Source organism: Alosa pseudoharengus, unplaced genomic scaffold, assembly GCF_046254945.1.
Source record: "Alosa pseudoharengus isolate Yale_2024_CS ecotype anadromous, Long Island Sound unplaced genomic scaffold, YU_APseudo_1.1 YU_APseudo_1.1_scf_23, whole genome shotgun sequence".
NCBI lineage: Eukaryota > Metazoa > Chordata > Actinopteri > Clupeiformes > Clupeidae > Alosa > Alosa pseudoharengus.
The window spans coordinates 29,912,105-29,925,488 of NW_027468685.1; the positions used below are offsets into that span (position 1 = coordinate 29,912,105).

General features: G+C 40.7%; 2 protein-coding genes across 3 annotated transcripts in view; one reads left to right on the forward strand and one right to left on the reverse strand.

Annotated features, from left to right (window-relative positions):
- Positions 1-2,554: 2,554 nt before the first annotated feature.
- Positions 2,555-6,148, reverse strand: dazl (deleted in azoospermia-like). Its single transcript, XM_076300854.1, has 8 exons — positions 6,005-6,148; positions 5,825-5,916; positions 5,683-5,734; positions 5,461-5,527; positions 4,821-4,957; positions 3,450-3,530; positions 3,051-3,101; positions 2,555-2,599 (listed from the first exon to the last, which is right to left on the reverse strand). The coding sequence occupies exons 1-8, from the start codon at positions 6,146-6,148 to the stop codon at positions 2,555-2,557; spliced, it is 669 nt and encodes a 222-aa protein (XP_076156969.1).
- Positions 6,149-10,354: 4,206 nt separating this feature from the next.
- Positions 10,355-13,384, forward strand: part of LOC143141046 (inactive phospholipase C-like protein 2) — a 14,638-nt gene continuing 11,608 nt past the window's right edge. For both annotated transcript variants that reach the window (XM_076302277.1, XM_076302278.1), the window contains exon 1: positions 10,355-11,355. In XM_076302277.1, coding sequence (XP_076158392.1) covers positions 11,119-11,355 — 237 coding nt within the window. In that variant the 5' untranslated portion in view covers positions 10,355-11,118. The remainder of the gene's footprint in view (positions 11,356-13,384) is intronic.

The following is a 13,384-nucleotide window of genomic DNA, read 5'->3' on the forward strand; positions in this document are numbered from 1 at the left end:
TTTTTTTTTTACAAACATTATCACTGCAGAAATTATAAGTTAATTATTATTTTTTTCTGTTTTAAATCACTCAAGCAAAAAGATTAAAACTCCAAACGTGAATAAAACTTTTTTCAGTGCAGGCAAAAAATAAACCCCAAAACAAATCAAACACACACAGCAAAAACAAGTGTCAAAATAAATCAGTGCTGATAGAACACGTGGTTAGTCCTTCATTGCAGTGAATTAAATTGTTCAACAACCCCCCCGCCAAAGCCTTGAATGGAGTGGACCGTTCCCGACTCCCCCAGACAGCTCAAAAATTAATGCAGTGATTGTTCCAGCTCGCTCGCCAACCCCGACAGCGGCCAAACGCCACCAACCAACCGAAGGGACAACTGCAGAGAGTCTAATGATCGAATTGCCTCCGTCTACACTGCACAAACAACACACAGCCCCAGACTAGCAGGAGAAATCACGTGTGTGCGTGATAGGCAAGTTAAAAAATTAACTGATTTTCTCAAGTGATTCACCCCCTTATTTGATGCACATAAACACACTAAATAAATTTTGCGTATTAAAAAAGAAAATTCACCCAAAACGGTGTCCGAAATGCCAGTGGGGAGCAGTAGCCATTTTCCTGGCTACTATTAAATGGTTAATTGATTAATGTTAATTAATGCCTGCCAGTCTGGGCTGAAAAAAAGTTGAACTATATCACAGGAACATACTGAAGTTTCTACATGTGCCAAACGTAAGGACACAGTATCACAAACAAACACACTCCAGTAAAACCCCAAAGGTAACCATGTACATAAAATATAAATATGCAAAAAAATGCATCCCAACCCCTCACTCACACATGCGCACACACATACACACACTCACACACACACAGAGCACCCCAGGGTGGAGGATGTAGACCCACTGCAGGCTCATGGTAGGGCAGGAGGGTTATAGAATGCCTGTCTCCTGGGCAGTTGAGGTGCAGAACTTGGGAGTCCTACTGATATCAGGAGGTGGAGGTCTCTTGTTCTTTCCTCATTCCTCTTAGGAGCAATGCCACGATAAGAACCCCTGAGAGAAGAGGGAAAAAAAAGAAAGAGAGAGAAAAAAAATATTTTTTTATTTTAACGGCTTATTTGCCATTAACCCCAGAGTCAGATAAGAGGAGCCACATCATTCTCTTCTGTGTGTGTGCAACAACCCACAGGAAGTGGGGTTAGACCAGTTAGCCTATCGCTCCCTTTTAGCTACAGGCTACTTATAGACTAGTGGTTCTCAAACTTTTTTTGTTATTCCCCACTTTGGAGGTGGGGAATTTTCAAGCCCCACCTGACCCTATCAACCTGGCAAAATGGTAACATACAGTTCCAAGTTGGCCTTTGGAATTAAAATATCCCCACATCACATACCCTTCACCATACCTAGAGATTGGCATGGTGTAAAGGTTAAATGAAATAACACCATGCCAATCTCTAGGTATGGTGAAGGGTATGTGATGATGTGTGGCTATTTTAATTCCAAAGGCCAAGGGATACATTATCAGAATGCATAGTATCCTGGATCCATGAAATAAGTGGCCTTTAAAAATAAAAATCTGCCTGCCTCTATGGGAATTTAACATAGGGGTTCATATACTTATGCCTTCTGTATTTAAATAACATTTATTTATTTCACGATACATTATTCAATTTCCAAAAGATTTTATATTCCTCTTTGTAGTCAGCTTTAGCATGGGTTCAAAAATGTATGAGCCTAACTGTATATATTTTGGCCCGCCCCACACTTTAAAAAACCACTGCTAGACTAACCAGTCTAACCTACTTCCGGCGAATTATGCTAATCTAAGCGAGCGAATCGTGTCAGACAAGGTTATTGCAATATGTATCCTCTTATCTCAGAGGTAACTGCAAATAAGCAAATTTCCCAGAAGTTGCTGTGCTCCTTTAAAGTGAGTGCAATCATGTGAAGGGTTCTGAGAGTCATCATGCAATACTACTACAATCACGGAATAGTAAGGCAAGTGTTTTTGTGTGTATGTGAGAGAGACTAAGGGCGTACTCACACTTTACCATCCGTACTGTGCCTGAGTACGTTTGACCACCAAAGTCCAGTTAGTTTGACCAGTGTGATCGCTCTGTACCGTACCTAGATATGGTACGCTGATCAGTGCCTGGGCTCAGTTAAAGAGGTGGACTCGGGCACGGTTTAGTTGGACTCGTGCGCGGTACGCATCTAGGATGATCGCAAACGTGTGAGTTCAGAATGTATATTATGACTTGATAATAAAATACGACTCTTACGTCAACTGCTTGAGTGTAAGGTTGTTATGGTAGTAAAATGTGCTCTCAGGCTAAGACTCTAGAGAGCTTTGTCTCAACCGTGCTCTGGTACGGATCAATAGGTGCAGTGCGAGGCCACAGGGCAGCGATGGAAAGGGGAGGGGGACAATCGTGCTCTGGCGTAGTACAAGTGAACCGTACCAAGTGTGAGTACGCCGTAAGAGGGAGGAGGAGAGGAGGTCATAAGCATGCTTGCCTGCACAAGTTGATAGTGCTAGAGGGGGCTCAAACTACAGCAACGTCAGTAAAGTCTGCACTCCGCAGTCCACATAGTTCTGCAAACACACACACGGTTTGGGCAAATTAACCTCAAGCCCAATCTGCCTCCAGCATTGGCAACAGCAGCTTGACATTACTTTTCTCTTCCTTATGTAGCAATTATGTCTATGAAACTGAAATATATTTTGCCATAACCTTTTCTTAATTGACCGTAAAAACTTAATTTGTAAGCTGCTTTAGATAAAAGCTTCAGATAAAAAACTTAATTGCCAGATGCTTACACATGGATTATTCAATGGAGATTTTCACTAAATATTTCTTTTAGCAGTAAGCTTAATCTATGTATGAGAAATCAGCCCTAAACGACTTACTCAGATCAGCCATTCGTTTTCCTCCCCCCTCTTTCTCAATACTGCCACCTACAGGTCTGATGAGGCACTACACTGCTCTGACCCCACACATGACTGCTGATGTGAGAACTTCAGTTTCAGTCTTCCATCCTCTCACCTGATTGATGAGTCGCGTCCTCTGTTCCCCTGACCAGTGTGGAGAGGCATACTGACACACACACACACAAACACCAAATACATTAGAAATGTTTCTTGGAAAATGTTTCCAAAATGTTTCCTAAGTGTTTGAGCACGTTCATCACACAAGCATGTTTGCACATCAAAGTTATAGTAAAGTGCATGCTTTCTTCAGATATGATACACTTGTATTTTTAATACAACCAATAGGAAGTTTCAAAATACAGTACAACACTCAAAATTATGAAATCATATAATGGAGTTCAGAGTTATTTAAAAATAAGATTTCTCATCACTGTTTGTGCGAGTGTTTCTCTGTGTGAGTGTGTATGTCTAAGAGTGTTTGTCTGCGTGCGTGTGTGTGTGTGTGTGTCTGTACCTGATAAGCGCAGGCAGTCTGTGCGTAGCCTACAGGCATCTGAGGGATCATGACTCCAGGCAGACTAGAGTATGGGTAAGGCTGAAAGACACACACTACCAGTTTGACAACATACTCTCACACAAACTGTGACAGTTATTAAGCACACAGCCGAGGTTGTGTGCGCACTTGTTACTTGATGAGCCAATACATTATGATGAAATAGAACAACCCCATTACGATGAGCAATGACTTGATTGATTGCTTAAGCCTTGTTTCAGTAGAGCACAATGGCACGCTGCCACCCACCTGTGCAAAAACAACAACTCACATTACACACACAGTAGACAGTTCTGTCAGTGCAAGTATATTCCTGAAATTATGAGCTGACGCTGAGCATAGATTCGTGTCTGTGTGTGTGTGTGTACATATGCACGTCAGTGTGTGTATACCAGTAAATGTCAGTGCAAGTATATTCCTGTTATGGTTATGGATTTAGCAGACGCCTTTGTCCAAGGCAACACATAAATACAAAACAACATAATAATATTTAAAATTGAACAGGGAACAGATTAGAATGTAGGTCAAATATAATAAGGAGAATAGTTATAATACACAATAATATCAATTCAATCAATATCCTAATAAAAAGCAATGGAAAAAAAAGGGGAAAGGCAATAATAAAACAATAATGTCCATTCAATTAATAATATAAAAACAATGACATGCTAAGACTACATTAAGGAGAATATCAATAAAAAACAATAATGTCAAATTAATTAACAGCTCAATTAAAATAAAACAACATTATACAATTCATAACACATAAGCGATTAAACAACTAAGTATATGCTGATTAGGAATGTCTTTAGACCCCTCTTAAACGACCCAAAACTACTACAGGAACGGAGAGCACTGGGCAATTCATTCCACCAACATGGAACCACTGAAGAAAAGGGTCTGGAATTAGACCCAGTTTTCATGACTGGTCGACACAACAGACGCTCACCAGAAGACCGCAGTGGGCGGTTGGGGATGTAAGGCTTGATTATTGAATTAAAATAACTAGGAGCAGATCCAGTTAGTGTCCTATAGGCCAAAGTGAGAGATTTAAATGTAATTCTGGCTACTATAGGGAGCCAATGCAGAGTAACTAGGAGAGGAGTTACTGTACGTGTGTCCTCTTTGGCTGATTGAAGACCAGGTGCGCTCCAGCATTCTGAATCAGCTGTAATGATCTTGTTACACAAGCGGGTAAGCCAGCTAATAGTGAATTACAATAGTCCAGCTTAGAGATGACCATGGTCTGAACAAGAAGTTGTGTGGAATCTTGTATCTGAGCATAGCTGTGTGTGTGTGTGTGTGTGTGTGTACACGTTAGTATGAGTATACCTGTAAGTACTGTCCGGCCGCGTTGAGGACCGGAGAGTTCGGTGGGGCGCTGAGAGTTGGGGGGCAACAGCTGCAGTAGATGTACTGGGGGGGAGTCATCCATGGAGCACTGCCAACAAGGTGAGACTGCACAGCACCTGTGAAGACCATAACCGACACACAGTATTACTGGACACAGATATTTCTGTAGAAAAGTGAGCAGTAATTCGTTTTTCATGAATTGTAAGGGACATCAATCATGACATCAGAATGTGCATTTGTAGGTTAGCTAGTAGATTTGAGTAATTTCATGGTCCAATAATATAATACAATTGTTAATACCCACACACATACTGATGATATATATATATATATATATTTGTGCAGTGAGTTGCAAATGCATAAAACTGTCTGTTGATTTAATAAATAGGAACAGAAAGGACATTATGTCCAGACATTACACATACAGGTCAAATATTTCATCTCTGTTGCTTTCTGTGCATCCTCAATTCAGCATAAACGTAAAAGGCATGTGCATAATTAAAACAGCAGATGGCGCTAATATAAAACAAAGATTTTTACTTATGTAGTTCATTCTACACTTCAAACTTCAAATTATGATGCTCACAAATTACGTCCTTGACTGCACACAAAAACTTACGTGAGCTTCTCTCCTTCATGATGGCTGGTCCCAACTTGAGTTTTCGTCCTTTAAAACTGATCTGTTGCTGTGGACAAACAGACAGACACCCTAAAATATGGTATCGAAGCGACTGTGATTTTGATCATACATATAGTGGGTAACGTTGGCCTATTTCAACTAACGTTAAATAAAGAGAAACGCATTGCTTATCATGATGAAGACGCTAAGTATAGGACTTACTTCAACTATGGTCTGTATATCGACGTCATCATTGAAGTACACAAAGCCATATCTATGAAAGTACAAAAGAAACTTGAGTCGTGGAAACATGATGGAAACAAACTAGCCACTTTAAGTCAACAGACTTATTGTCTGAACTCACCCTTTGCATATGCCCCCGCGGTATGTTATTATTTTCACTTCTTTTATTGGGCCATATCTGGCAAAGAAGTCCTTTATTTCGTTCTCGTCCACCTATATGATAAAAAATTTACTAGCTGTGTCATCAAAACCTCAGACATTCATGGGTTAAATATTTCGCTGTTACTGAACTTAGCGTTACCTTCGTGTCGATTCCCCCAACAAAAAGTGTGTTTGGTGTCATTTTGCCTTCGGGTAAAACATATCCATTTGAAAGTTTCAGTGAAGGCCCCATCTGATATCCGTTAACGTTGCGCTGTTTCTGAATATCCTGAGAAAATGGCATTTGAACAAAACGCAAATGTCAAATATTTCAAACACGCCACCTAATATCGCAGCTAGGCCTGCTAACAGCAGAGGTCAACCGTGTCTTCAATCAAACAAGAAGTGAAGCCTCTGAAGTCTGTCAGATCATGCACGAGCTACCTAGAATTTTCGGTCCACTAACTTAAAAAGTTCAATTAACGTTGCATAGGTAACTGTCGCAACTTTAAGCTTACAAAATACTAGAGGACACGGCTAACTGCCATACAAAACAGCATCTCTATACCATAATGCGGTTCTGGTTATCAAATAACATTCACGAACATTTAACAATTTGTTCTTTCGTTGTTGTGGTATTTGGCGGAATACGCTCTTCGTTCCTCCTCGTGCTGAATAGATAGCCAGCTAGCTTGCTAACTAGCCTTGTATTTCGCCAGAATTAAGACAGCTTACCTTCGGTTAGCTTCATTAAGACAAATCACGAATATGCAGGGTTGATAAAAAGTTTTGACAATGATTACAATAGATATGAAATAATTTCAATCAGTAGTAAACCGCTACAGTATTGCCATCACGGGATATATTATATATTTTAGCTTCTTAGCTAGACGGGTTTAATAAATTAACAGGATAGGAAACTGGTCAATTAACGTTAACCTTCAGGTTGAACACGAGGCAAGTCCATCTTGCATTCAGCCAAAACGTGGCCAACACTAACAGAATGGCGTATAAGTTTAGACAACAAGATAAAATACATTAACGTTAACCAGCCAACTTCTAAATTCGAACAAACTGAATTTACTGCGTTTGACCAACCTTTTGTGTTAAAACGAAATACTTAAGTTAGCATTAGTTGAAATGTAACCACTATGGTGCTGAGTGCACTGACTAGCATTGGCTAACGTTAGCATAGTTTACAGTTCCCATCTACTCAAAGTTGCAAGAAAAATCCAAGTAATAGGTTTCTCTAAAAAGCAGCCATGGTGAAATTAGACCAGTTTTCATAATGTTATCCATAATCCTAAACTCAAAGTTAGCGGTATCAATTAACGTTACAGTTAGCTTTTGGCCAAGCATCTATTTTTCTTACCATTTATAAAACAGTTAAAACGACAGAATAATAATGGTTGCGCTACCCTGTTGCTGTCTCTCCCCTCCTTTCCCTCCTCCACTCAACCGGCCTGATCTCCCTTTGGTAAACAAAGCAATTCGAAGCTTCACCACCACGCCCATAGCATGTGCACATCTTGATGTTGTGGAGAGCTATTTCGTGGGGCTTTTACCATAAAACCTGATGTAGTAGTAATATTCATCATACTATTATTACAGAAATATGTTTTATAGGCTGCCGAATGAACAATGCAACTGTTAACCTCTGTTATTCTACTGATCTGTACAGGACAAGAGCAACGGGTTGTAGCCTGCCACCCCAACACAAGTTGTAGGGCCTATAAAATGCAAATAAAAACAGAATGTGACAATCTGCAAATCTTGTATAGCTGAAAAAGGACACAGACAACACATCAAACCTGAGTGGACAAATGATGAAACGATATTGAAATTTCTTAACATGAAATTACGAGGTATTTAGGGATTTCATCATCTACAGTAGCCTACCTAATAGGCTATCATTAAAATATTCAGAGAATCCAGAGAAATCTTTGCAAACAAGGGACAGAGCTGAAAAACAATATTGGATGGCAGTGGTGTTTTGAACATGATATGCATGAAAACCAGACCTGTTTCTGTAAAGAAAATCATTGTATGGGCTCAGGAAAACTTTGATAAATTGGCTATGAGCACTCAATTCACAAATGCTAGTGTAAGAAGAAATTGTATTTAGACACAATATAGAAATGCCACAGTCTTTCTTGAGGTTAAAGGTCCTGTGGTTAGTCCAATCAAAAATTGCAATTCTTTTTAGAAATCATGGACTCCTCTGGGCTAATGAGAAGAGGGACTATCCAATTATCCAACTTTGTAGTGCAGATCAAAACCCAGCATGTGTGGAGGGGCTATGGCAGAATCTTGCACATCTGGTAAGTCACAATCAATTCTAAATGATGTACAGAGTATTTGAGCAATACTGTATTCAGACAATATATTTTTCAAGGAAGAATTTGTGCTAAAATGGCCAGTCTGCAGTCCAGACCTGTCAAATTTGGTGCATCATGGTATGAAAAACATGATTAAGAAGACCCCTGACTGTTGAGCAGCTGACATTTACAGAATGTTCTAAAATGAACAAGTGAAGCAGCACAGTGGTAAACATGCCCCATATCCCAACTAAAAACATGTTGCTGGCATCAAATTCAAAATGAACATAGCCTAGACCTATATTCAATGAAATGGTAAAATTTGTCATTATCAACAGATATGTTGTTTAAACAAATATGTTGCAGTAAAATATGGGTTTATGAGATTTGTAGATCACATTCTGTTTTTATTTGCATTTCACCCATCATCACCAGAGAACATTGTCCATTCACCTTATTCAGGTGGCAGCCAATGTGTAAACCAAAACGAGGCTACAGGGTACATTGACAAAATTATTAACAGATTTTCTTCACTTGCAGATGCATAGAACAATAGGTTTGTGTACCCTGTAGCCTCGTTTTGGTTTACAATGAAGAAGACGAATTGTCCACCTGACTGATTACACCAACCATAACATCTGCACAAATTTAAAAGCCTTTTGCTATCCACCTTATTCATGAAACCCTACTTCTGTCCGGTTTTCATCTTACTTCCATTCTGTTTATTATAACTTAGTGCTGTCTGAGCAAGCTAGAATATGCTTCAACTTATATTTCTTTCAAAATGTTGACAATTCATACGGATATTCTATATAATATATCACGGACAAAGAAATAAAGAAGTTGGCGTTTACATGGCTTAGGATACTGTATGTCAAGCACTGCCACATTAAAATCAATACAACACAGCTTCAGCCGGAAATAGAAAACTGGATTTCTGAATGAGGTGTCATGGCGACGCCCATTGTTGGCTCAAGAATATCGTGGATACAGGAGGCCTAATAGATTCTGTGTAAATGTGTTTTTTAATTTATGTACTGCCGCTGATTATTTTATTTTATGAGTAATTGCTGGCTATTTTTTGTTTTGGCTTCAGAAAGTCTCTGATAGCACTTAATTTTCATGATTAGAGAAGAAATTAAGAATAGCCCAACACTGGACAACCAGACATTTAAATGTGTTTTATAATCAAGTAAGTTAGAGAAATCAGAAGTGCAAGGTGATGTGTCACACAAAAATGTTGGCTATTCTTTCTGTGTCCCAGGCCTATGAATGTGTAATCCCTAACATTGTCCAATAAACAAACACAGCATCTGATATGACTGATATCAAAATGAGTCTACTGTTTGGTTAGCTTGTTCAACCTGAGGTCTAACTTTTGAGATAAGTGACCGCAGAGGCACACTGTGAGGCAAAGTAAGGTGTGCCATCATTTATTTTAAGTGCTTAACTCTTACAGCTTCTTAATTTAAAAGCTCAGTCAACATGCAAGCATGCCTATCACTGTGGTCTCAACTCTGTAAACACCCCTTATAGCTTATAATAATGTGTGTGACATCATTTATCATCAGTAACCATAAATCAGTGTGTTTTGGCGTTTTTGTTTGACCTTAGGTGTGACTTAGCCCCAGAAAGATTGGAAACCTCTGCTCCAGGGCGTGGTGCATCACTCAATCATGTCAGTGACTGGAAACTGATTGTTCTCTCTCAGTGTAGATTGAAGCTTGCAGACAGTCCTCAAAGGAGTGCTCGTCTGTGTGCTATCTAGAGAGCTCTTCCATTTTCACGTGCCTTTCTGTTGTAAGCAAACGTATCTATTTGGATAGAGCTAAGGGAATAGCCCATAGGCTACTGCAGCCTTAATGTTATCAGTTACGTTGATCTATTTTGGTTTATTGATGGGTTCTTTAATATGATGTCCTTATGGAATTCTTAATGTAGTAGCTTAAACCCAGTTTAAGTCCTGACAATGCTATTCACTCTATTCAATGTCAGTGTGCCCTTCCCAGCCTATGGCCAGGCCTATCATAATTGCTGTATGTCGTTCAATTACAACGTGGGCCTAGCCTATTGTTTTCTATGTGTAATATCTCATGAACTGAGTTTGAATAGCCACTGGGGTGTGTTGTACTCATATCTAATCTTTCCAGGTAGCTGTTCCCAGCCTGCACCTGGGTACCCAGGGCTGCGAGCGTTCGGGACTAAGAGCGAGACATCGCTGTTCCGCTGAATGTCTCAAGGGGAGTAGCGCATAACGGACAATTATTTGGCAAACAGCCTAGCCTACGATTAGATAGCTGTCTGTCAATTGTGTGTCGAAAGATCCAGCGACGCCTGTTGAGGAAGTGGTGGTGGCCGCTGGCTGGCAGGCAGGGCGTCACTCAGTGCATCCCCCTCTCCTTCCCCAGTGCGAGCGAGCGTGCCGTAACGGGAAAGCATAGACAGTAGGCCTATGTGAAAAGAAAAAAACGTCTTCTCATCTCATTAGCACAGAAATCCTGGCTGCCCACAGCTGACGGTAACAAAGTAGCCTACGCAACTGCAGTTGTGTTGATCTTTCTGAGGGGTGGGTGGGTGTCGACCTTCGCAGTTTTGACAGGAAACGGGGACAACTTTCGTTTTGTTTTCAAAACGCCAGATTGTCGAGATGTAGACTCCGATACCAGACGATTATCTGTAAACTTTTTATGCTCCAAAATTTGGACAGGGTCCAACGATAGGGAACAGGCGAAAAACTCATCTAGACGGTAAGCGATCGTTTCCTTCCCTATTCTGTCTGCGCTGGGTTCTGTTTGAAGGGATAAGCTTCGCTCTGGTGCTGTGCGCTGTCAGAGCAACTGGACATGATGAAGAAGAGCAGAGATAATGACAATGTCCGCCGAGGGCTGCGCTGTTCGCATTAGGCTAGATTTCACCGGACGAGGACGTCTCAGTAGGGACATCTGTATTGGCGGGCATGGCCGAGCACAGCGAGGAACAAAACAAACGGTTGTCCACTCATATGAACGGATTTAAAGCGATGGTGCCGAACAACAAGGAGACACATGTCGATACGGGGGTTTCGAATGGGGGCTGCGAGGTGACCAAAGGGCAGCGGGATGCAGAAGATCAGAGTCCAGAGGTCGAACCGGCTAGAGTCACGGAATTGAAGGAGGACGACGCAGGTATTCCGCGGAGGAGCAGCATCATTAAGGTAGCAACACACACACACACACACACACACACTCTCTCTCTCTCTCTCTCTCTCTCTCTCTCTTTCCCCTCTCAAGCTCAAGCACACGCACGCGCGCGCACACACACACACACACTTTCTCTCTCTCTCTCTCTCTTTCATGCTCACACACACAATCTCTCTTCACTCACTGTCACACACACACACACACACACACTCAGACAGACAGACAGACAGACAGAGAGACACACACACACTCTCACACACACATACACACACACACACAGACACACACACTGTCTGTCTTGGTCTCTGATTGTGTGATTGTGTTAGTGAGAGAGTGCATGCTAGGCCTATCTAGGCTATCTGTTGTCTTCACCACAGAAATGTTTTGGCTTGATTTCAAAACCACATGGAAAGTGTAATGTAAAGTGGCACTGTAAAAAACAATGTCGGTGCTCTTAAAATAGCTTTTACTTTCTCTCTTCATTTCATGTCTTTGGTGGGCAGTCCTCATTTCCAGACACACACACACACACACACTCACACACACACACACACAGACACACACACACACACACACACACACTCACTCTCTCTCTTTCTTACCTCTTGCTTTCTCTCTTTCTCTCTCTCTCTCTCACTCTCACACCTCACTCTCTCTCTCTCTCTCTCTCTCTCTCACACACACACACACACACACACACACCATCACCCCGTCATCTCTCGCTTAACAAACACAAAAGCCGGCAGACAGCACAAAGCTCGGTTTCCTCTTAAAGCAATCCACACTGGAGAGAAAAAAATCCACCACATTAACAACCACTTCACCGTAAGACTGTTACCATGGCAACTTTCATGTCTACACAACATGTGCTAAGCAAAAGATTGAATGATGTTCGTCACCACCATAGAAGAGTTGTGAAATGTGCTCATGAGGTTACCCCATGCTTATAATAATAAACTTAAAATTGTGTACTTTTTCATGCACCACTCAGTCCTAGTCCCCCCCCCCCCCCCCCCTTTTGAGTCAGAATGTGGGAAGATCGACTTATTGTTTTGGAGATTGTTTACTCTATCTATAGGGTATAGTGTGTTCTATTTTTGTCTTCATGCGCCCTGTGGCTGCAGCCCCACTGTTTGGGAGGGTTGACAACAATAGCATTTGTTTTCTAAAAGAATGTGTCTGGGACTGGGTCTGCTGTTTCCAATACTGGAAAAGGGGTGTGTGTTTCCTAAAAGTTATGTGGACACAGTATTTTTTGCAGGGGTTCAGTGTGCCATTTGTTTGCATTTCTCACTTACAAAAAAATGTGGTAGCTCTTTATCATTTAGGCATCAACGCTTTACATCCACATTTCCAAAAACTCTGTGTAAATTGTAAATAAAAACAGAATGTGATAATGTGCACATATTGTAATCCCATATTTAGTTGCCAAATGAATATGGACAAGTGCTGAAACTGACAAATGTGACTAGGCTATTTGTTGAAAAACAAAAGTCTAGAAACGTTGTGTAATGCTAAAGAGAACACAAGGAAGATGGGTGTGTATTTTAGTGATATGGCAGGCGCAATTGATGGTGAATGATGATACAGGTTTTGAGTAACATATGCTGTTACGTAGACAGGGAAGACCTTGATTATTTCCGGAAAACAATTCCAAAGTGAATTCTGCACATAATACACCAGTATGGCTCCATAGTAGATCAGACTCTGTACTAATGGCCTGCCTGGAGTTCAGACTCTTTCACAGAATGGGACAGCATTTCATTGTCAAAACTATACTTTCTAAGTATCTAAGTAACTAAGAATACTTCATTTCATTGTCAAAGCTCCAACCTCTCATCAGTTCCCAAACGTTTACAGAATGTTGTAAAATGAAGCAACATAGTGGTAAACATGACCCTGTCCAAACTTTTTGAGGCATTTTGCTGGCATCAAATCCAAAAAGAACATATGTTTTCCAAAAACAACAAGTTTCTCAGTTTCAGCAATGAATACAGTATGTTGTCTTGTGCTATTCTCAATTAAGTATAGGGTTTACATGAT

Coding starts and splice junctions, on each gene's coding strand:
- dazl (XM_076300854.1), bottom strand. CDS start 6,148: ATGCCATTTTCTCAGGATATTCAGAAACAGCGCAACGTTAACGGATAT. Junction 5,735..5,824: donor CGCGGGGGCATATGCAAAGG/GTGAGTTCAGAC, acceptor GTACTTTCATAG/ATATGGCTTTGTGTACTTCA. Junction 5,528..5,682: donor ATATACAGACCATAGTTGAA/GTAAGTCCTATA, acceptor GTTTGTCCACAG/CAACAGATCAGTTTTAAAGG.